A 25,087-nucleotide genomic window follows, 5' to 3' on the forward strand; every position below is an offset into this window, starting at 1 on the left:
GATTCTTGAAGATGAGCTCAGTTCGAAATATTGAGTGTCGTTAATACAATTGATATTTAGTACCACAGCACAGTTAAACACGCGCTTGGGTTTGGTGTAATTTGAGCCTCGAAGACTTTCGAGAATGATTTCCGAACGGCGAGACGTAGTTTCGCCAAACTTTGCGTAACTGTCGGTAATTGAATAGTAATTAGTTTGGTCTAAGAATTAGATGTATCTTGTAAGGTCGCCGACCTATGACAGGTCAAAGTCGGGCCATGACTGTCAGCGAATGTTATTTCTAGCACATTGTCAAATATACATATATATATATATATATATATATATATATATATATATTTACGATTTATATGTATATATATATATATATATATACACAAAGCAATACATCTCTCAGATAGCTTCTCAGGTAACTCAGCAATTGTATTCAGGATTCCAACAAATTCGATCGTCCTAGGGTAACGTTAAAATGTCAGGCCGACTTCAAGACTAACCTGCTTTTTCTTGTGAGCTTGCTTGATTGGGTAGTTTCCGGTGATCACTTTGAATGTATTGATAACAAGCATCGCAACACACATGTTTCACAGTCTTCTTGAAGGTCAGAGTAGGCCTCTGTCCTACGATAATGCAGGTCAATATTTTGTGTTAGAAATATATGGCCTAACGTTGCTCCTGACGCCTATTTAAATAGTAAAATGGAAGTAATTTCGTTGGTTTTTGGTCATCTGACATTCCAAAGGTCTACAAAGGTCGCTGACCTTAAATGAAAGCTAGTTACGTTTGACTTATAACAGCTTTCTAGGTTCACGACAGTTGCATGAAGAGGTCTGGGAACACATTGGACACCATCTAGAGTTTCACCTTGTTTTTCTTGAGCGACCCAAAGGTTATGACCAAGGAATCCCAAATTTTGACACAAGGGAGTTCACATGCAGGACTCCCTCCCCCTCCTCTTAGATTGGTGTATCTAGCTCTCTTAGTTTTTTTTTAGATATCTGGAGTTCATATTACCTCCCACCCGAGCGCATTCAACGAGCGAGCGGTCATTCAACCGGTCACCCGGGCGCGTTCACTAGCATCTCCTGCTATATTGAAGGTCGTTTACTCTACGTAAGAACATTGAACTCGTGTATGTCAATCAACTCCGTTAATTCTGCGGCTACCCGACTCGTCCTAGTCCTGTTCCGTTTTGCAGTTGTATCGACGGCACCGGGGGTGGCACCACGGAATTTAAGTGCGGCGAAGGGGGCAGAATTTTCCAAGAGGCCTTCCGCATAAAATGGTCGTGTAGAATGTCCATGTAAATTACATTCGAGGGGTAACAAAACGGAATGGAGGCCTTCTAAATATGCGACCAAGGGTCTCGCTGTACCTATAACAGGATCCTGTTTTCCAGAAAACACCTTCGGATGCATAGTGGGGCCTCATGATATAAAACAGGATGCGGTTGAATATGCGGTTCACAAGAGAAGCCTCAAAATCTAGCCAAGCGGCCTCGCTATGTCAGAGCATGGTATTCCGACCCGGAACCGCGGCCATTTCGTGCAAGGGGGCATTCTGTTCCAGAAATGGGGCCTCCTCAACGTGAGAATGATTTGTAACGGGGTCTTCCTAGCCAGCAAAAGGGGCTCCTAAGACAACATTGAGCCTCCTGATTTACAGCATCGCGTAGCTTATTCTTAAATGTGACCTGAGCAGTCAGGATCCAGAAACGGCCCTCTTTATTGTTCTCTATTTCAGTTAACCTGAACTTTTATTTAACCTGAACTTCAATTCCTTAACATGAACTTTTAGACTCTACGTGTAAGGTTGCAGTGTCTTTAGTGAAAATAGTTTTAGTTTAGTCCAAAAAACTTAGGCGGAGGGACAGAAATGTACTCTTGCCTTCCTTGCCTGCAGGCAGGTGCCAACTGCCCTCTCTGCCCCTCCCCCCCCCCCCTTCGTGCTGCTCAACCCCAGTACCGCATTTACTTCTTCACGCATGTCATTTTGTGTTCGATGCGTCTTCACTTTGCGGGCCGGTTTTGTGTTTCCAGCATTAGTTGCCTGGGATCACTGTAAGAAGAATGCTCTAATTTGACAGCTCGTAGCACATTTGTGTTTGTAGTGACGCTTTCATGTCTACAATAATAAATGCACCTTCCGAAACTGCGAAGCAGTTTATGTTGGGGCGGGATGGAAAGTAGCGCGCACCCGCCTTCGCAGGCAGCGCCACAGCGTAGCTCGTTCTGGGCCGTCATGTCGTCTTCCCATGTTATCTCGGCACATAGTGGCAAGCTTGGTGTTGTGACTGCAGCAAATCTGTATGATCCGATGCGATGCGACGGACCCATATTATGTCACCCCAGGTGCTATGGTGCTTTTGAGCTCCGGGATGGGGGTGCTTGTTAATACTGGTTCCAAGCAAACCTCCTTTAACCCGGTCCTTCTTACGTCTGCCTGGCCCGGCCCTGCCCGGTCACCCGGTCCCACCAGAGAGAGGCAAGCCCGCAAACAACTTACCTCCACGGTCTGCACATTGATAAGCATCACTACCTGGTATTGAAAGTGAACTTCTCCTCACTGGTTGGTACTTTGCAAAGCTCCACCCAGTCCGCCCTGGTCAGTTCATCTTCACCAGCTCCCGCCACGGCTGTTCGGGGTCTCACCATCCAGCCACGGCTAAGTTCGGAGGCTCACCAGCCCGCCATCCGCCACGGCTAGTTTCAGAGTCTCACCAGCCCTCCAACGCTATTTTCGGAGTCCACAGCCCGCCACGGCTAGTCAGAGTCTAACACCCGACCCCGCCTCTGCTGTTCGTGTCTCACCAGCCCGCCACGGCTAGTTCGGAGTCTCACCAGCCCGCCACGGCTGTTCGGATTCTCAACCAGCCCGCCACGGCTAGTTCGGAGTCTCACACCCTCCACGGCGATTCGGAGTCTCACCAGCCCCTCGCCACGGCTACTTCGGAGTCTAACACGCCCCGCCACGTCTAGTTCAAGTCTCACCCGCCCGCCACGGCCAGCTCGGAGTCCTCACCAACCCGCCACGGCTATTTGGAGCACATCTGCCTGCTAAAGCGCTTTTGCACCATACTGAGTCCGAACCGAGTCAACTGGGCTCACCTGATAAAATACAAGCGGCGGCTCAACGAATCGGTGCCCTGAGAGGATCTCAAGTAACAACGATCAGCGAGCTCAAGTACAGCCAGTGTGTGTTTGCCACTCAACCGTCCGCCGTACATGGGTAGGGCACTTGCAAGAGCCCCCTACCAACAGCGGCCGTGACTGCATCTGCCTGGCTGCAAGCCTGTTCTGTTCGTAACTGTGTGACAAAAGCACTGGCAGTGGTGACCAGGATATATGATGTTGGCTTCTTGTACTGAGGAATTTGTCGAACGGTTTTATTGTCACGATTTTGTTTGCCTTTTGATTCTGGTCTTGGGTCTTTATAGTTAATATTCGGTGGTCAAGAAACAAGTGCTCGCGGCCTGCGTTTAATTCTTCTGATTCTTTCATTCAATTATTCTCTGACTTATTTTTATTTCTAACTTTCTTATGGTATCCAGGTGGCGTGATGGTTTCCCGTCTTCGCTTACGTGTACAGAGTGCAGCCATATTCGGTTGATATGGGGAGTTAATCAGTACATCGGTGCGCCTCAATAAGAAAGGCACAAATTAACGAACGAATATTTATTGAATGATCGTGCCTCCCTGGCTTAGAAGGAATTTTAAACCAGCCATATTCGTGGTCTGAACGTCAGCACCCTGCGTTTACCCCAAATCGAGTGGCAAAAGCGGTTGTTTCGAGACACTTCGCCAAAGGGTTCTCGGCTCCTACCAAAGGAGGCGTGTACTATCATCAAGGATAGAAGATTCTACTACGGACGAACGTGCTTGATATGGCATGCCGAGATAAAGCTTCTCTGACGTCAGCGGGCAACGGTTTGCGGAAAATCACCCCGCACCCGAATCACTTAGGTTTCGGGTTCACTGCCTAAGCAAACTAGGTCCCCATCAAAGAATTCGCAATGCGTCTGAGAATATCTTAGCCAGTTTCCCGAAATGTCTTGAATTGGTTTGGGAAATTGCATGCAGCAAGCCCTCGGGGAAAACGGCTGCATTTCAATTCCGCCACGCCGGAATCTGGCGCCAAACATGTACCAGCTGTATCGAGGCGGTATGTGGGTCGTATGCCGGCGGTCTACCAGTGTTGGGAACTGTTGATATTGATGTGGCGTTCAGTGTTGATGGCGTTCCCGATGAGCCTGCTGGGTGATGACGTACATCCGCCTTTCGGATCTTCTGGGTTGACGGCATTTATGCCGGATCGTGGTGGTGGATATGGAAGTAGTAGGTGGCGGGGGGGGGGGGGAAGGGGGAGTCTACTCGTAGACGTCTCAGCTACGGACACTCTTCCCCACTTTCTCGGTCCTTCGTTTTTTAAGTTTCAGCTCCGAAGATGGGAAACGCTAGCTTGCATTGCATGCAGTACAGTGCTGTTGGCAACGTCAGAACCCCGCATGCCTGCCTGGCCCTAATGTAGCGCCGTGGTACTGTTATGGTCTATGGACCTATGGAATGGGTCGGAGCTAACCTCTTGATCGCTGTCTGTCGTCTTACTTCTCAGAGAAACAGATGAACGTGGGAAGAAATTTGCAAAGCATTACCATCAAAGCGTGATACGCCTGATAAACAAAAATGTTAAAGTAGCAATATTGTCAAGCAGGGAGCTTTTCGTGGCCGAGCTGGCTGGCTTGACGCCGTACCGGGAGCCCGGTGCTGGGTGTCACCACTCTCGGGTCGTGCCGCCTCGTTTGGGGCCGGCAAGGTCATCACCAGCTGGTCTACCGCCACGCAGGCTCATGCGTATGGCATCAGCGCCAGCGGTCCTCTCTTTTCCTAGCTCTACTTTTCTCTACCCCATGTCCTTCGTACTTATGTCTGTCGTATCATTCTCTGCCGTGTACTCTTTCAACCGCGGCCAATACTGGAGACTTCCGTGGGCACCGTATCAACATATTGCGGGTAGTATATTTTGTTGTTATTTTCATGTTTAGGTTGCATATTTTGTGTCGCAGTGTTTATATATTATGAATGTCAGCGCGGTATCGTGGGCGGCGGGGCGCGCCCTTTCGTTGGGGTCGAGGCACTGACCGGCCCCTCGCCCCGCCTCGCTTCCGACGTTGTCACGGGTGACTGGCATGTCTGCTTGACACTGTCAGCAGTGTCAAGGAGACCAGCACGCTAAAGTTGTGTCTTTATAAATCTTGCAATTAAGTCTGGTCGGTGTTTTTTGGTGGAACTTCGTGACACGATTGGCGACTTCGACGCATGAAGTTGCCTCCTGGTGCCAACCATCGTCAGTGCGTAAGTTCAAACATGTCACTTAATTTTAGGCCATGTTTGTCGAACAAATACCACCGAGGTCGGTTGATTTCCGCTGCTTCATATGAATTTGCAAGTGTGTTTGCCTCCTTTCCGATGTGCGCTATCGGCCGTGTTTGCCCACGTGTCCTGTCTTGTCACAGAGCCGCAGTGACGTCATTGTGACGTCTTATTCCCGGTAATGTGAATGACCAGGAGGCGGCTAGCGAGGTCGGCAGCTGGAGCCATTGATCAGCGTCATAGGTGGCGGCAACAGTTGGGTCTGGCCACGACAGGGCGCGGCCGTGCGTCCTGTCGGCACCATGAGCGTCTGGCCCCCGATCACCGGGGGGGGGGGAGGGGGGAGGAGCGCCGGCAGTGACCAATCGGCGCCGGCTGGGCCGACCGCGATATTAGTGGGTGCTGTGTTAACGGCCAACTTTTTGCAGTTTCCTTTCATGGTTAGATCAGATGCCTTCGATTTGGCCAATGATGCCAGTGTTCTCGAAATCCCCTTCGGCAGCTCTAAATTTGTGCCTAATGTAGCCGCTCTAACGGGAAAAATACCTTTGGAGTCCCTGCTCTGCGCTATGAAAATGTTAGCCTTTGTTTGTTCCGCCTTTTCCGGCTTATTTGTTATATAATGTTTTTAAAACACCAATTGGCTAAGATGTTGTTTGCAATAAATAGTATGCGAGAGATTGAGCCCCCCATGTACGTGTAATATGTGCAAATTGGGGTCGTTATGACGCTAATTCAACGAAATATCGCACTATAGCCGTAATGTCTCCCCTGTGGTGTTCAGCTCAGTGACTCTTTTGGATGGGCTCTTTGACATGGTAAAGCACTGTTTACTTGCATGCTCAGGTCGTTGCAAGTTTGCGGTTACAAGACAGGTATGTATCAGTGGCATATGACGTGCTTACGTGACTCACGTGTGTCTCCACTGCACTTCCCACTAAATGCACATGCCGCCCGCTGTGTCCATCGCAAACGTTGACTTCTATCGACGTCGTTCATACCTACCCCTTACGCGGATATTAGACATGAAGATGCCTCCGCAGCCAAGATGGGTTGCATAACTACGCAACAGAAACGAGCAAAATTGGCTCGACTTTGACTCAAAGCAGTTCCATTCGGAGCAGACCAACTTAACGTGATATTAAATAATAACGGTCATCTTGGCTTTGCTTGGGACTGTTGGGGGCTAAAGCGGAATTGGGGCTGGAATGAAATCTTAGCTGAGTAAAATGTGGACCTAAAACCGATAGTTTTCCATGGTAAGACGTGTTGAGCGTGCAGCCTGTGGACAATATCAGAGAAGGGCAGCCGCTCAGCCAACTTTGCCGGCATGTTTTCCTGCCTGCAACACCTCGCCATTGATTTCACCCATTTAAGGCTTCCTATGGTGGCAAGAGCACAACACAATTCGTACGCTTTGATTTTCTGCAGCCATATTCCACACTGTTCGCTCTTTTTCATCAGTCCAGCTAAACCTCTGCAGCTTTTTACTTGCAGAGTTTAATAAAAGCACAGGTTAGGAGGACGTATTGAACATTTTGCGCGTCAATGACGTATGAAGGGTACGAAATAAATCATTGTATCCCTTCACTGTTGCATGCTGTGAATGGTTGATGCTGATATCAAATGACAACCTCTGATTGTTTTTTTCTTGAAACGGATGTCAACGTATGGTCCAGATGTTCTATGGTGACTACTAAGTAAAATTTTGGCAAAACCAACCATCACATGTTGACGGGGCGGTATTAACATCTTAGAAGCCTACTTCCGGGATTGACTTACTTTGTATAAAATTGAACAAGGACCCAGAACGACCGTGAACTTCATGAACATTACGTTGGCCACCGTTGTCTTGCGTGCGCCAGTATCGTCTATGCACGGGATACCATCTGGGGCTAGCAAAAGAAGAAAACGGCTCGGTGTTGATCCGGAATGCTGACCGCATAATTTTGGCTCGAAAGTTCATGAAATTGGATCGCCTATCATATCTTATTGCTGACCCAGGTGCACTCCTGAATGCTATTGATGACTGGGTTCTGGGTCCACCAGAGCGTATTTTTGAAATATGCTTCAGTGGCGAGACACGCCCTTTCACCCGGCATTGTTTGGGCTGCTCAGCGGCACACCATCCGCCGGAGGGGTCAGATTTAAACCCCATTCTCATCTCAAGGACGGCTGAGCCGAAGTCAGGACTTCAATTAGCAATCGCGGCGCCGTGGCGGGCGGTCTCAGGTCAGACAACAAACTTAAGGTTAGGTGTGTGTTAAGTCACACGTTTAAGTCAAATTATAAAATGTTCCTTTGACATATCCGACCGCTCCCACAACGTATTTCACTTAGAAGCGTATCTCGTGGTGTGACATCACTGCGCCTTGATGTCTATTTTGGTCTATTTTTCCGTCATGTTTGAACCATATAAACGTCAAGTGGAGGAGCGTAGCCAGAATTATAGGTATCAGACACGTGAGCAAGAGCTACTCTTCGCCCATAAACCTCTAAGGTCAAGGTCAAGTGACGAACTCGGTGGTGAATAAGCGGCTGGATCTCTTTTCGCGTTGTTTCCGACGGTTCAGTCTTGCAAACAGCGCAACTTGATACCCTTCAACTCCGCCGCCAGTCACGTGGTCGTTGGTTGGTGTCTGAAGCTGGTAAACGGCCTCTCCTGCCCCGTCACCGTGCTGCTGCTGCAGACCTGACCCCCCCCCCCCCCCCCCCCCCCCCCTCCCCGCCGCCGCCGGCCGGGCATCTGGGCATGGGCGATGTGCGCTGTGATGCATTTCAAGTCATAACTCGGTCATTGTCACAGATGATTGCTTGAAACTTGTTACAGGCATCCTTCAAAGTCGAATCTAGGACAGTCTTTCATGTTTTTGAAATTTTAAGGCTTAGATAAAAAATATATTTTATCATTTCGTCCTGTCAACTGGCATGCCAATACTTCAGTGTGCAATACTGAGACAACACAACGACAGGGCATATGAATGATGACCATTTGGATCACATTTTTCGTTTTCAGATGTGAAATACGTTCTTTCGTTCGACTTGTGCGTCAATTTGTCTTTGGCTACGCGCTTCTGTGAACAAATCGCCAAACATGACATCATTCTGACGTCCTTTGGGCTTAATTTTTCTGAAGTCGCATAGTTGTGCTGGGACAGCGCGTGTGACTCATTGATTTATAGCTAGTGATAATTTCACACCGATGTCTTATGACGTTTTTTAATCATCGCAAATATTGGACAACGGGGGTAGATTTGACCTCCTCCCGCGGTTAATGCCGGGTTAGTAACACAGGTTGCGCTGGTCAGTGTTCGAATAGCACAGTACGTGCTGAGGATAACCGCTCGTCGCAAAGGTTTCTACTTGTAACATATTGATGGCATTTTAGCCACTGACTAGCTCGAGAGTATATTAAGGTATTGCGAATCTTTCAACATTAGAAAGTACCTTAATATGGTAAATGTCACTTCGAAAATGTACCCGATCGTCCCGCAAAAATGGAAGTGTTTTGCAGCGTGCAATGGCCATAAAATTTCCGCAGAGAGCCGGCAAGCCTGGCAAATGTAGAGCTGGACCGCAGCATATTTGGTAAAAATGACTTCGACATTCGGATGTTGTGGTTCGCTAGTTGTTATCTACGTCTCGTTTGCAACATAACATATGGCATGAATCCATCATCGTTTGAAATTAAGCTGACTGCAACTTTTCGCGTCACCCTGAACGTTGTCGATGTGACGGCGATGCAAAACTTAAAAATCACCCGAAAACGCTGAGACGGTCCACACCGGCCTGTGGCCTTCTCCATCGCGTATAGAAAGGTATGGATAAGCCTATGCCCAAATAATACATTCAACACTGATCGTTGTCTTCAGTAGTGTAGCTTACATGGATCATGGAATAGGATAACCCGCACTAACAATTGCCCCACGCGAAAGCTTTTAAAATTGCGCAAACGTTGAGAAAAGCCGGTATGTATAAAGATGTGGCCAGGTGTGCAAACCGTTACTGTGAGAGTTCATTGGCAGTTGACATGGCCGCTGTTGGTACCTTCAGTCACCCTGTGCACATCGGTGATGCGTGCGTCGGTCACTTCAGTCATCCTGTGCGCTTCAGGCATGGTAACCTGCGCTGGCCGCCCAGTATCGCGCGGTAACCTGCGCTGGCCGCTCAGTATCGCGCGGTAACCCGCGCTGGCCGCCCAGTATCGCGCGGTAACCTGCGCTGGCCGCCCAGTATCGCGCGGTAACCTGCGCTGCCCGCCCAGTATCGCGCGGTAACCTGCGCTGGCCGCCCAGTATCGCGCGGTAACCTGCGCTGCCCGCCCAGTATCGCGCGGTAGCCTGCACTGGCCGTTTAGTACCGCGCGGTAACCTGCGCTGGCCGCTCACTGCGCTGGCCGCTCAGTACCGCGCGGTAACCTGCGCTGGCCTGCCAGTGTCACGCGGTAACCTGTGCTGGCCGGCCAGTATCGCGCAGCAACCTGCGCTGGGCGCGCATTGCCGCCCGCGCGGCTGCACTTTGGCCCGGTCATGAATATTGTAGTAATTTGTCACGCTTAGCATAGCCTATGGATGATCAAGGGCGACTTACAGTTAATCGACCAGGTTGGTATTCCATTCAGTAAGGAATGCTCTATTCGGATGTACACGCGCAATACACTCGCCTCGGGCCGATCCGTCACGGCGCGTTATGGCAGTACACTGTGCTGGGCTTGCAAAGCATGCTTTGCTTGTCGCCGCCGCCGAATGCGCGATGGCGTAGTTAGCAAGATGAATGCAAATTTATCATTTACCACCAGTACATTGCCGCTATTCAAGCAAGCCATACATTGGAACCCAGCCAGTTGCGGGTGTGCCAATGTTTTTTTTTTCTTTCAGTGCAATGCTACACATCATGCGTAGTGTTTAAGTGCTGCATTAATGGCCATCATGGAATAGCAACTAGTGGTTTCCTGATAGCTTGGTGTGCCTGTGCGATATAGCTAAAACGTTGTTGAAGTGTCTCGTGAATTTGTGTGAAATATTCGGAATTTTCGGTAGCTTGAATTCTAGGATATATATATATATATACGTATATATATATATATATATATATATATATATATATATATATCATGAGGCATGACCATGCACCTGCGGAAGGAAGCTCAAGGCCAACATACACCCAAAACCCAGAACCAAAACCTCCTGCGCTCTGACCTGACTGGAAACAGGCTGATTCTAAAATTGTGTCCTTATAAACGCCGTCTACAAGTTCTCGAAGTCATCCTCATCGGAGAAAGAACGCCTGACTGAAACAAACAACTTAAGTCATGTATTACTTTGGACCTGTTCAGTTACTCAATGGCAGCAGAGTGATTCCATGGCTTTATCTCTCCATGGTGTTAAACTGGCTGGAAAAGTGATATGCGTGTGTTTGTGTGCGTTGCAATTTGACTAGATATTCGTATGTATAATCTGTTACTGATGGTTCACCAATAAGTATGTTTCGTAGAGCGTGCCTCATATTTTGCTATGTTAGAATCAAGGCTACTAGAGCAAAAGGCTGCGCAGACTCAGTACTAGGATCTGCTTCTAAAAATAAATCCTACTAAAGTACGTTTTCTAGCTCCAGCCGCCGCGCCATGTTCGTCGTGGTCAGCGCGTCTGAATATTGATGTGCAGTTCGTTCTTATAAAAGGAATATTTGGATGTAAATAAATGTATCATATGAAATGTTTACGTTTAATTCATTTATGGGCAATGATTGCTATGTATCTCCGTACTGCAGTACGTAAATGGAGTGAATTGTGAAAACAAGGTGATGTGAGGAGCGCAGGCGTCCAGAATTGCGCTGTTGCCGTGCTTTGTTGTTCCTAGGTGTTGGCTAACTTGCAGATCCATAATGGTGGATGAGTGAGATAAAAGTGGTGTGCAGAGAATAATGTCCCGACCACCGTAATACATCCCTAAGACTATTTCTGAGCTGAGATACGGGCCACGTCTCTTTGGCTGGCAGGAATCGCGAAACATGCCAGAAATCGGCCCATTTCACAGGAAAATCCGCTATCTTGAACTGAAATGACGCGCGCTAACTTTAAGCCTCTCGTGGTTCTTCACTCACTACCCCCATTAGAGCAGGTCAATCCTGCACCCACCCTGACAACGCTTCCCCCAAGGCTAGAGGATGCCCATTCCAACTTCTCAGTGCGCGTCCTAGGGTGCTGCGAGCCCGTCTGGTCCGCCGTTTCCCATTCCCACCCTATATTGTTGTTGTATCTGTGCTCTTTTATGCACACTGTTTCTAAGCACTTCCGGCTAGGATTCTTTAGAATAAATCAATGGTAGATGGGTTACCCTAGCTCTCTGTCGAGAGCAGGCTGGTAGTGCATTTCAGCAATAATTTTGTAGCTCTGGTGCAAACCAACGTCCTTTCCCTTCAAATGCTTCAAATGCTTCATTGAATGTGCTAGGTCGAAACGAATTGGTTTGTGAAGATATCTTTGTTTAAACCAGCCAGGAAAAAACAGCATTTTCACGCCAACGTAGCGTTGGTGCCATTTGACGTAGTCCCATGATGACGTCACTACATCACTGCCCAGAATGCAGTTATGCGGGGGCTTGATTCGAATGTTTTCCGTCCGACCGTCTTACATTGCCTTGAGAATGGGGAATGAATGTCCGCGAGAAGTTGGCTAGTGTAAACAAATATGTATGACTAAAGGCGTGTTGATTTATGACTTGCCGAAAACAACGAAGGATTTATTTCGAGCAATCGAACAAACGCGCAAGAAACTTAGTAAATGTACATTTGCCCTTGCGTATAACAAATATTGCATAAATGGGAGCACACTGCATAAGTACACGAATATATATATATATATATATATATATATATATATATATATATATATATATATATTACGGTAAAATGTACTATAAAGTATTGTCATGCCAGGTGCTTGCATCAAGGCTTATGAATTCAGGCAATTAAAGCATAGAAGCCGTGGTGGTCTAGTTTAAAGGACCATGGGAGCTGACACGAAAGGGCTGGGGACAACGATCGAACCCTGGTGCGCGCTGAGCTCTATTGCATGCACCGCAGTCACTGGTGTTCCACAAAAGCCATGTGACGATGTTCGCTGTCCTCCGTGTGAAAAATGAGTCTAACCATGAATGCATATTCATAATAAGCCTGAAACGTGCCGATATATGTAACATGTCACGAGGATGGCGTTTGCGGGAGCAGCTCCTGGCTCCACCTGCGTCCCTGGTATACACACAGCCGTGCAGGCTACAGTTAACATGTATCCGGTGTGTTCGTATTCTCCGGAGACGCCGGCTACCGACGGGGGCTTCTTTCCCGCGATCGAGCGCTGCCGATATTGCCGACGCCGCACAAGGGAGATTTCTGGTGGTGCGCCATCGCGGGCAGCTTCTCAGCGGCGGATCCATGGCGCCGCCGGGCCCACCTGAGCTGACAGGCCGACGCAATCAATGGCGTCTGGACACGCACACCCTCGCTGGCGACTTTCTCGAGGATTGCGGATCATGACTGTGGGCTGATCGGACTGGCTGAAGCGCTGCGTGGTGGCTGGTTGCTGCAGGGCACGGCGCTCGTACGCCCCCGGACCGGCGCACGCCGCATTAGCGGGGGGCGGTGCCCGTGGGATCAGCTGCTTTCTCGTGGCTCAGCTAATGCGCTGGCCTGGAACGCTGCACCGTAAGCCGATTGGGCCGCTAATGCCCTCAACAGCGGCGCACTCAGCGATGTAAGTAGGGGTTAAATCATTTTGATGTTCCTTCCAGTTTGCGTGACCCTTGACGAGCGCTTGATGTTTGTGCAGGATGCGGTGATTACACGAATGCGCCACCTCACGGTATGATAGCGTGCGAACTCCGCGCGCCTCTTCGGCCTGCGAGTTTCCGGCGGTGGTGACCCGTGAGGAGGTGGTTCCCAACTGCCCGGCTTTGAGTCACGCGGATGGTGTGGGGGGGGGGGGGGGGGCACACTGGGCTCCACCAGCACTCGGCTGTGGTGCCGGCCTCGACACGGCGCTCATGGTCCTGAGCTGAAACAGAAGCCGAGGTGCAGTCAGGACTGAAACACACACTGCAGTGTTCGCGCAAGGCCGGGCAGGGACGGCGGTGCAGTCAGCACCTCTAACAGGGGCCGAGGTGCAGTCGGCACCTGAAACAGACACCGCGGCATTGTCACAAAGCCAAGCAGGAGCAGCGGTGCAGTCAGCGCGCGAAACGGGTGCAGAGGTGCAGCCGGCACCTGAAACAGGCCCTGCGGTGCGGTCACCAGGCCAAGCAGGGGCAGCAGTGCAGTCGACACCTGAATCACGGGCAGGTGCGTAGTCAGCCGTCACGGACACGTCACGTCACGTCACGTCACGTCACGTCAGTAGCCCACAAAGCAGTGACGTTCACGTGGTTACGGGACTTGAAACGCTTGTAGCTGATGCAGTTTGGCGGCCCGACCGACCTCTGTGACCTCCTGCATCCGCCACTGCTGGCTGCTACTGCACCTGGGGGCACTGCGATCACGTGCTGGCGATCGGACACCGCGCTTGCCGACGTGAAATGCGCGCTGGAAACATGTTGTGACGCTGCATACTGCCGCGGGAGACAAGGTCCATTAGTGTCCGAACCTCTTATCCGGAATGCGACAGCGACCGAAGACAAATAACTCACTGGAAGTGCAGTGTGGGGCTCGGAGCAGCGGGAAAGGTGGTGTATGGCAGTGACATTTTAAGGCAGAAGGCTAGCACGTATTCGGATGTTCTGGGCAGATTGTGTTAGTGGAACTGACTTGAGCAAAAGGTTGAGCGGCCGCATTAAAGGGAATGAGGATGTTGAACCAAACATCCATTTGAGGATGTTGAACCAAACATCAGATATGATAAGACAAGTGAGTGGAAAATTTTGTTCGAGACAGCACACTTGCTCTGTTTAGTAATGCCCTGCAATGCGTCACGGTTTGATGACGCGAACGTACCTTGCACAACATGGCGTTTCAATGACGTTGTGACGTCATTCATGTTCATACAAGGTGACTCTGCAATACTCTCCCTGAATACCTTTTCCCATTTTCGCGGGCGTGTAGCTCAGAAACTAAAGGGGCTCGAGTCTTAAGACGGGTAGGATTTTGAACATTATCGAAAGGTCTTCAAGACTGTTATCTCAGTTCAAAACCCCACATAAATGTGGAACACCCCCTTAAGCGTCCGACAGGCAATGGCGTCTCCAAAGGTGTATAAGGTGTCGTTTACAGATTTTATTTCTGCACAGAAGCCCACCAGGTTATCAGGTACAGAAAAGCATGCTATGCATTATCATTACATGCAATGAATTATGGGTAACGTGCACTCCAGCCTATAAGTAACACAGTTTTAGACGTATTCCCTGCCTGTGTCCTTTCAGACGAGCGTGCTTGCTGACTTGTGATCACTCGCGTCAATATGACCCGGTATATACCATTCCTGACATTGCTACGTTTACCGTGACCGAATTGATGGCTGTGCCTGGCTGACCTATCGCTTACAAGATGCGACGATCGCGTATTGCATGGCTGATAGATGACCGGGAAAATACGGAGTGCGACGGATCAGCTAATCGGTTATGTTTGCTGTCTCGTTGCGACGGTGTGTCTAATGAGCCTGTGGCCGTGCTGGCTGTGGTTCCCACAGCAGCAGTACTGCGCTCGTCGAAATCACGCCTCATGCAGGAATGTTTGGAATGTTTGCCAGCAGCCAGGGCCGTGTCTCCTTACTTTGTTCGGTTCCTGCAGCGTCACCGTCCCTGGTTCAGCCGCCGATTGCATGCCTGTCACCGGTTGAGCCTCTGTCCCTATTTCGGTCACCGACTGCCTCGCCGCCCTTGTTTCAGCTGCTGATGGGCTACGTCGCCGCCCGTGTTTTAGCTGCTGATCGGCTACGTCGCTGCCTGTGTTTCAGCCGCCTACCGGCTACGTTTCCGTCCTTGTTTCAGCTGCTGATCGGCTGCGTTGCCGCCCGTGTTTCAGCTACTGATCGGCTATATCGCCGCCCGTGTGTAGGTGCTGATCGACTTCGTCGCCGCCTGTGTTTCAGCTGCTCATCGGGTACGTTGCCGCCCGTGTTTCAGCTGCCTACCGGCTTCGTCGCCGCCCCTGTTCAGCTGCTGATCTGCTACCTCGCCACCCGTGTTTTAGCTGCCTACCGGCTACGTCGCCGCCCGTGTTCAGCCGCTGATCGGCTACGTCGCCACCCGTGTTCAGCTGCTGATCGTTCACGTCGCCGCCCGTGTTCATCTGCTGATCGGCTACGTCGCCACCCTTGTTTCAGCTGCTGATCGGCTACGTCGGGGACCGGCCGTGGGCGTCGAGCACGGCCCTCTACGTGGCGTGCATGCTGGGCTGCGGCGTCGCCACGCTGCTGCTGCCCTCGTGCCCCAGCTACTCCGCCCTTGTAGCCGTGAGTGACCTGGGAGCGGGCGCGTCGAAGCTGGGGCAGGGCGTGTCGAAGCTGGGGCAGGGCGCGTCGAAGCTGGGGCAGGGCGCGTCGAAACTGGGGTAGGGCGTGTCAAAGCTGGGGCAGGGCGTGACGAGACTGGGGCAGGGGCGTGTCGAAGCTGGGGCAGGGTGCGTCGAAGCTGGGGCAGGGGCGCGACGAGGCTGGGGCAGGGCGCGTCGAAGCCGGGGCAGGGTGCGTCGAAGCTGGGGCAGGGTGCGTCGAACCTGGGGCCGGGCGTGTCGAGCCTGGAGCAGGGGTTGGGACAGGGGCGCGTTCAGGTCGGCACTGCGGCGGGTCGGTGGACGGAGGTCCAGCGGCCAGCTGGCTCAGTGGCGGAAATGGCGATCGCTTTAGCGGAGCCGAATCTGCGGGCTGTCTTCATGCTGGGGCGATATCTCCCCGACGGTGATTTTGGCGGCTGAATGACCTAATGTTGAGGGTTCGGAAACATAACGAATGTTTTCAGTCATCGGTTTTAGATTACTCCTATATCATACCTTGGCGACTCCAGGAGCGCTGTGTGGGAGATGTGTTTGGGGCACAGTGCTGTCCGTCCAAGGCAAGTGTTCATGCACTGTACTGGGACACAGCACTGTCCGTTCAAGGCAAGAGTCTCGTCCACGGCACTGTTACCATACCCAGTTGGTGTTTGACCGGGGTGAGTGAGAACGTGGTCCTCCGCATAAAGATTACTCAAGAGAGCTTCGCATGTTTTCCACCACTCATGCATGCCTAGGCGCTCCGTGATAAGTGTGAACTGCTGGAGCAGAACTAGGAGTAATACCAGGATAAAGTTGCGCCCAAGCTCTCTACCTGCTCTACGCTAAATGTATGATACAAATAATGCATTTTACTAGCAGGGGCCTTTGCCAGCTTCCAGTAATGTCATCTATGTAAGCAGTATAACCCTTTACAGAAGAGTTCTAAATGATGCCCGTGGAGGCGAAGCCAGCCGTGGAATCGGCTGTGGGAGCTGCCAGCATATTTAGGGAGCTGTGGCCGACTTGTATTTCGTTTTCAGCCACCGCATAAAATGGGCCTCAGTCCTTGTCTTGTGACTACACATCATATAAATCGACAGCGGTATATCATAGGCGTTTACGGCGGCGAACAAGGCCGAAGCCGCGGAATCTGGACGCGGTTTTTGCGACGTGTCGCAAACATGTTTATGTCACGTTTGTCGCGCTGTTGTAGTGCCAATGCTTATAGGATGTATCCATCACTGCTGTAGCTGCTCATCAAGGCGTAACAGGAGCAGAGCGGCCTTGCCGAGCACCGTGGCACGGTACACTTTCGCCACAAAATGCTGTCGAACCGCGACTGCATGATGGCATGTTGGAGTCAGCCTTTGTCACAGCAAGCACTCGTTGGCTTTAACTCTGATCCTAGTAGAGGTTGAGTTTTCCGTTTCCGTAGAAGCATGCCAACAGGTATAAGTTGTTTTGTTCATTTTATTTGATGCTTGCTGCAGTTTCTTCAAATGCGGAACATTCCCTTCCAAGGGAATGCTTCAGATTTGAAGAAAATGAAGCAAACAGATAAGATAAACTAAGCTCACTTATAACTATTTGTGTACTGTAAGTGGGTTGACTGGGAAATGGGAAGTGAGAAGCGAGGGCTGAACAGTTCACGGAGCCTTTTGCGTAGCCGCCGGGTCAGCCTCCGTCGGTTGAGTTTTAACGGCATCGATTTTGTGGTCTACGTAAGGTTGTGTTGGAGAGAGACTCATAGAAGCATTGAGTTGGGACACCAAGCCCAAAATCCATCTGGAATACGCGGGCACCGTGGCAAGACAGAAATACATCGGCGCTGTAGAAGTACCAATACACCTGCGGTAGGTTTTCATTGACACCGGGCACTTTCCGTAACGGTTATTATCTTGCTTAACGTAAATATGGAGCAAACTGTCGGTGGGCTTTGATTCGCGGGTCATTGTTTTGCAGTGCAGCCGGTGGGGTTTTAAATCCGTGGCAGCCGAAGTCATGTGGGCAAAACTGAGCGAACCGCGCTGAGGACCGTACAAATCTTGCTCCCATTGATGTTAAGCACGTTGTGTGTATCGCGCGTCCTGTGGGAGGTCAGCATCTGCCCATTCTCGCGCTTTAAGCACTTCACTCACTTACTTTGGTAGGAGACGGCTTACTGTTCCCTTGTTCAGGTTGATATTGCGGTCAATATATCTGGTTATGCAAGTTGCTCAGTGCATTAGCGAGGAACATTAGTCACATTAGTCACATAGATAAGACAGTAGTATAAGCCTTATTCCTCGGAAAAACCAGGAGAATAGAGATATAGTTAGGTTGCGGCAGCGTGCCTTTCTCGAAACATTAGCAGAAGTGAATTCAAAATTGCCTTGATGATCCTACTCGATTTTTCAGTTGATTTTTTTAAAACGGCAAGCCAAGCAAGCTTCAAAAAGCTGTTTTTTCCGAAGAATAAGGCTAATACCACTGTCCCATCATCTGGTTATGTTATGAGCTCTCTAAGTTTGTTCAGCTTCTCAGTGCCGACTCGTTATTGTCTTATGGCCAATATAGTTTATAAGACTGCGGACATCCTGAGTTTATATTCCATAAGTTCATACGTGTATTGCACTGAGTTCTGACGATCTAGTTAAGGTCTTTTGTTCTCTCTACTCAGTGATTTTAATAGCGATTGTACCCAATCTTTTAAACTTTACGATCATGGTTGAGTTGTACTGTGATGAGCCATACTGATGTTCGTCGGTTATGTCATACAGTTGAAAGGTAAAGCCAAATGTGAGCGTGCATAGCAAGTAAAGAAAAACAAGAAAAATATTCCATAGCTTGCATTTTTATCACGTAAAATGTCTGTCTCACTCTGAATGTAGTATACATGCATTCGGAAACTTTAAAAGCTTCGCTTGAGAGTTCGCATTTATGGGCATGTTTGGGCCTCTTGTTACCACTTCTGAAGCTGATGGGTGAGTGAATGCGAACGGTAAGGGCGGAGCATAACAATGACAGCCCGTGGTGGGTTACATCATGGTGTCGAGCGTGCCGCTGGCGAAGTTGCCGCCGTGGTTGCAGCGGGCTACGTTCGCGCTAGCATGGCGCGTAAGGTCCCCGTGACCTGATGAGGTACAGAGAGCCCGTGTGTGCGCCATTCACCGAGCCTAGCCTGGCTCGGGCACCTCCAGGTCTGCCCAGAGAGCACCGAGGGCGGAGAGTTTGTGTGTGCGTCATTCACCGAGCCTAGCCTGGCTCGGGCGACTCTAGGTCTGCCCAGAGAGCACCGAGGGTGGAGATCTCGTGTATACGTCATTCACCGAGCCTAGCCTGGCTCGGACGGCTCCAGGCCTGCCCAGAGAACACCGAGGGCGGAGAGCTCGTGTGTGCGTCATTCACCGAGCCTGGCCTGGCTCGGGCGACTCTAGGTCTGCCCAGAGAGCACCGAGGGTGGAGATCTCGTGTATACGTCATTCACCGACTAGCCTAGGGGCGGCTCAGGTCCGCAGAGAACACCGAGGGCGGAGAGCTCGTGTGTGCGTCATTCACCGAGCCTGGCCTGGCTCGGGCGACTCTAGGTCTGCCCAGAGAGCACCGAGGGTGGAGATCTCGTGTATACGTCATTCACCGAGCCTAGCCTGGCTCGGGCGGCTCCAGGTCCGCCCAGAGAGCACCGGGGGCGGAGAGCTCGTGTGTGCGTCATTCACGAAGCCTAGCCTGGCTCGGGCGGCTCCAGGTCTGCCCAGAGAGCACCGAGGGCGGAGAGCTCGTGTGTGCCTCATTCACGAAGCCTAGCCTGGCCCGGGCGGCTCCAGGTCCGCCCAGAGAGCGCCGTTGACCCGTGAAGGCCGGGACTTGAGCGTGGCGGCAGTCCGGACCATCTGCGCCACAGCTCAGCTCGCCGGGCCGCCGTGTTGGACGCGCCTCCGTTAAGCGGCCGTTGCTCCCAATGACGCGTGAGCGTGCCAGTGGGCGGCCGGAGATGGTCTGCTGGCGTCACAGCCGCGCGGCGGACGCGGCGCCCCCGGGTCATCGACGGCGCAGCGCCGCGGCGCGGCCGCCGGCTTTGTGCCGTCCCGTCTGGGCTAATTCGCCCGGGCGTCGACGGAGTGGCTCGATTGTTTGCCGATGGCGTGTGGGTCGTCTCCAGGGACGGTCGGGGATGAGACCGAGCGAGTCCGCCGCGGTGTGTACCTGCTAACGTGTGAAGCTGATTGGCCGGCCGGCGGATTGGCGATTGGCGATTGGCTGATAACGGTGTACGCTCACGATTCGCAAACAGGATGCTGGTGTTCTTGACTGAGCCGCAGCGGAACCGCTTTTGAAGGCGCTCCGCTCGAGTCGATCAAATCATTGTATCGAATGGACGTAAAATTGTTCAGTGCCGGCATTTCATCCGCATCTGTGTATTGAGCCAGCGGCCTCTCCGTCCCGCTAGATTGGTGTCAGTTGCAGCTTGGCGCATTGTGTCCGCAGGGGGTGGACCGCCTGACACACCTCGGTGCACCACGGACCGTACCGCCTGACACACCTCGGTGCACCACGGACCGTACCGTCTGATCCCCCTCGGTGCACCACGGACCGTACCGCCTGATCCCCATGGGTGTACTACGGACCGTACCGCCTGACCCCCCTCGGTGCACTACGGACCGTACCGCCTGACCCCCCTCGGTGCACCACGGACCGTATCGCCTGACACACCTCTGTGCACCACGGACCGTACCGCCTGATCCCCCTCGGCGCACCACGGATCGTACCGCCTCCCCGCAGGGGCACCGGCCTCAGTCGGTGTAGGGGACTAGCGCCCCTCGAGTCCCAGCTCCGGTAACGGGTGGACAGTGCAAGCTGTTCCTCTCAGAGCGTAGCGACGCTGCCGGTGCGTGAACTCCCGCTCCTTGTCCCGCCCGCTCCCTTCCCACTACCCGCTTTCCCGTATCTGGCCCACTCATCGCTCCTAATCCTCGTTTTATCGGCGTCGCCGTGCCCCCTCGCCCGCGACCCCGAGTTGATCGGATCCTGGTGGCTGAGGGGCGCGTCGTGCGGGTCGGTCGCGGCGCGTCCCAACACTCCACTTCGGCCAGGATATCCGAGGGCACGGGGGTCCGTGGGGTCCCACACGGGTCTAGCGGCTTGTCGCTCGCGTCGCGGTTGGGTGCTCCTCGCGGGTCTCCGCTTGGGGCGCCTGGCCGCGCGCAGCGGCTTAAGGGGTTAAGTGGCGGCGGCGCTGGACCACGGCCAGGACGGGCAGGGGTCTCCCCGGTTACACCTGGCCGTGTGGGAGGCGTCGTCCGCACCGCATAGCACCGGGGTAGCCGCGGCGGTGACCACCTCCCGAGGGAGTGTTGGGCCGTCCCCCAGTTGGGCTCCGTGGTGGGTGGGGAGTCCCGTTGCCGAATTTTCACTGAAAGCTTGTATGGCATCTTATATCCAAAAAACCACCCGACCTCTGAAAGGGGGAAGGAATACGTTCAGAATAGAAAGCGGCGGGGAATCTTCGCCATCTCCCCGAATTTTGGTTTTCCAAAGTGATAAGATGAGGCTCTCGTCTCTCTCGCTGTTTCAGCGGAAGAACGGGGGCGATCGATTTGGAAATATGGTTCGGTGCGACAAATTGCGTGATGGAGGGCTAGAGGTAGAGTTTGTCGACGGGGCAGAGGCTGATCGTGCGATGGCTGCAGCCGAATTCACGTACTGCGTTCGGGACGAAGATGGCACACGAGACGTTTCTGTACCTATCCGAGTGACACCACACCTGACAAAAAGTGCATCCAGGGGAGTAATCAACTGCTTCGACTTGCGTGACGTTAGTGAAGAAGAGATCGCTGACGAGTTGTCTGTGTTCGGCGTCACTGCTGCACGTAGGATCTCCATTAGAAAAGGAAGTGAACAACTGCCGACAAATAACACCATCTTGACTTTCAATCGCCCGGATCTGCCCTCTGAAATACGCGTCGGACACGCACGTGTCAAGGTGCGCCTTTTCATACCGAGCCCCATGCGATGCTTCCACTGCCAGCGATTTGGCCATACCAAACTATACTGCCGCAACAAGTCTGCCTGTGGGAAATGCGCTTCTTCCGAGCACACAACAGAATTTTGCGATTCAGAGAGAGCGTGTAGTGTGAAATGTAACAAAGACCAGGCTCCGCACTCGACTTACGACCGCACGTGCCCAGCGTACGTGAATAAAAAAGGAATTATCTCGATTAAGAGCACTCGCAACATCTCTTTTCGCGAGGCTAGAACACTGTACGAGGAGAGCCACCCTCGAACATCATACGCCGAAAAAGCTAAGATGTCCACCACACGTCCTACCCCACCGATCAAATGACCGCTGCTCAGTTTGTAGCGCTCTTGAAGTCCTTTGGTCCCTCGGTTGTGTCGACGAACCAGGCGCTAGACTACAATCTGGCAGCCCTGGCTCCCCCTCCCTCGCTGGAGCGGTCGAAGGAGACCGTGCTGGCAACCTCTTCGCCCCCTGGCCGGTCGGCACCCTCCGCGTTGCCGACTCCCACGGCACCGCCGTCTCCTGCCGGAGAGGAGGCTTGGACGGTGGCCCGGCGCGGCCGTGGCCCGCGGGCTCCACCGGCCTCCACATCGGTTTCTTCGTCACACTCGTTCGCCTCCGTTTCGTGTGCTCCGCTGCCTTCGTTACCCCCGGCGCCATTAGCGAACGCATGCGGGCTGGCGATAGACACGTTGGAGCGGCACGAGGCGGACAGGCGCGCCCGTGATGCCAAACGGGGGCGCTTGGCCCAACAAGAACGGGCAAAGGCGGCGAACCGTATGTCTGGGGCGGGCAAGGAGTACGTCCCCCGCAGCAGCGCTCCATCGCGCAGAAGACCAGTTGAACCCCCCGCTGGTCCTCAGATGTCTGGCAGGGCCCCATCCATGGACCCTCCCCCGCCACCACCCAGGATTGGCACGCTGGCAAAAAGCGCCCCCCAGCCGGTCCTCCGTCTCCATCTGACGGAGGAAGCCCAAGGATTCGGCCCAGAGTGGAGCACCGCCCTGCGGAATCGAGCCGTAACTCCCAGTCCGAGGTGTCCGGTCCTGCAATAGGCGCAGCCCAGTTCTTTTAAACCGTGTCGCGTCTTAAAGTGTGACTTTAGCCCCCTTTTTAGTACGCCCCCTTGCAGGCGTATTGACTGTGATATTCTGCTCGCTGTGTTGGTGAGCTAGGTGTGTAATGGCTACCCTCACTTCTTAGCTTTGTGACGAGTATCTTACAGTGGAACTGCAGGGGTGTGAGAACTAGTCTACACAATCTCAGTCATTCTGAGTCAGCGCTGTCCGGCCATCGCGTGCCTGCAGGAGACCAAACTGGCACCTGGCTCTCATTTAAGTATCCCGAGCTACACCGTAATGCATCGGGATACTCCAGCTGATCTAGCTGCACATGACGGAGTTCTTTTGGCTGCGCACCACAGTGTCTCCGTCCAGCGCGGCATCTTACACTCTGACCTGCAAGCTGTTGCAGCTAAGGTACTCTTTGGACGTCGTGCAATAACCGTTTGCTCGCTTTACTTACCTCCTAGTGCTCATTTCCGACGGCAGAAATGAGATTTATGGTGGCCGAACCTCCCCGCCTTTCCTTTTGCTGGGTGACTTCAACGCTCACCACACATCTTGGGGTTGCGCCCAGACCAACACTCGCGGCAGGCACTGCGAAACTTTTTTACATGATGAATCTCTCTGTCTTTTAAATACCAAGACCCGAAATCACATGACGCTGCCGTCAGGTCGGACATCGGCGCTGGACTAAGTTTTGCAAGCCCCCAACTGGCAGTACACCTGACGTGGTCGGTGGACAACGACTCCTTTGGTAGTGATCACTACCCCATCTGCTTGCGTTACCAGAACAGAGCAGCTCTCAGTTCCAGGCCACAACGGTGGAATCTTAGAAAGGCTGACTGGGATGAATTTCAGGCACGGGTGGAAACCAGGCTGGCTTCCGTTTCGGCGAATGTGCCTGCATCAGTAGAGGAACTCACTTCCACAATCTTACGATCGGCATAAGAAAGCATTCCACTTACATCCGGCACCCCACGTCGTCCCCCTGTTCCGTGGTGGACGGACCAGTGCCGCGACGCTATACGTGCGCGTAAAAAAGCCCTGCGAGACTTCGATCGACACAGCACCACGGACAACCTAATCGCTTTTCGACGAGCTCAGGCGGCAGCCCGACGTACTATCTTGGAGACCAAGCGCACGTCTTGACGTTTATTGTGGGCCAGCTTAACTGTCAAACGCCGGCTTCGATGGTTTGGGCGCGGGTGGAGCGTAAAGCAGGCAAGCACTTCTCAGTGCCGCACCCCGTGCTCCGGATGAATGGCCAGGACATACTGGACCCATCTAAGGTGGCGAATGAAATGGCTTGTGCGTTCGCGGAGCGTTGTGAGTGAACAACTGTCGCTCCTGATTTCATACGCCATCGTGCTCGTTGCGAAGCAGCCCACATAAACTTTCATACATCCGAAGAGTTTTCATATAACAAACCTTTCACAATGCTTGAACTGATGTCTGCCATTAACTCTCTGCGCAGCGTGGCGGAAGGCCCGGATTTCATTCATAATGATATGCTCCGGCAACTTCCACCAACAGCGACACAAGCCATGTTGGTGGCATTCAGCCAGTTGTGGGAGACAGGAGAGTTCCCCACGTCTTGGCGGTAGTCGCTAATAATTCCGCTGCTGAAGCCTGGTAAGAATGGGAAGGATCCATCAGACTACCGTCCGATTTCGCTGACCTTCTCTACGTGCAAACTTCTGGAGCGGATGGTTCAGACACGATTGTCTTGGTTTTTAGAAAGTAACAATATCTTCTCGAACGCGCATTGTGGTTTCAGGAAAAACCGTAGCACCATTGAGCATCTTTTGGCCTTGGACTCGACTGTGCGCATTTATTTTAGGGAAAGCGACACGTAGGAGCTGTGGTCTTCGATATCGAAAGGGCTTACGACACCACCTGGCGATATGGCATCTTACGGAAGCTGTCCCAGTGTGGCATACGCGGAGCTATGGGTGCCTTTCTTGGGAACTTTCTTGCTGACCGTTTCTTCCGCATCCGTGATGGTTCCATATGCTCGAAAGGATACACCCAAGAAAACGGCATGCCCCAGGGCAGTGTTATAAGTGTTACGTTGTTTGCCGTCATGATAAATGATGTTGGGGACAGTCTTCCCCAGGCGATTGGTCGCTCGCTTTTTGTTGATGACCTCGCCACCTGGTGCAGCTCCGCCACGGCAGCGTGCATGTCGTGCCCGTTGCAGCTGT

General features: G+C 52.3%; 1 protein-coding gene across 1 annotated transcript in view; it reads left to right on the forward strand.

Annotated features, from left to right (window-relative positions):
- Positions 1 to 25,087, forward strand: part of LOC119113453 (monocarboxylate transporter 12) — a 93,550-nt gene that overhangs the window by 57,734 nt on the left and 10,729 nt on the right. Inside the window, exons 5-6 of the mRNA XM_037237765.1 lie at positions 15,408 to 15,452; positions 15,676 to 15,804. Of these exons, the coding sequence (XP_037093660.1) occupies positions 15,408 to 15,452; positions 15,676 to 15,804 (174 nt within the window). The remainder of the gene's footprint in view (positions 1 to 15,407; positions 15,453 to 15,675; positions 15,805 to 25,087) is intronic.

This window comes from Pollicipes pollicipes, unplaced genomic scaffold (assembly GCF_011947565.3).
Source record: "Pollicipes pollicipes isolate AB1234 unplaced genomic scaffold, Ppol_2.1 Scaffold_7262;HRSCAF=8765_pilon_pilon_pilon, whole genome shotgun sequence".
NCBI classification, from domain to species: Eukaryota; Metazoa; Arthropoda; class Thecostraca; order Pollicipedomorpha; family Pollicipedidae; genus Pollicipes; species Pollicipes pollicipes.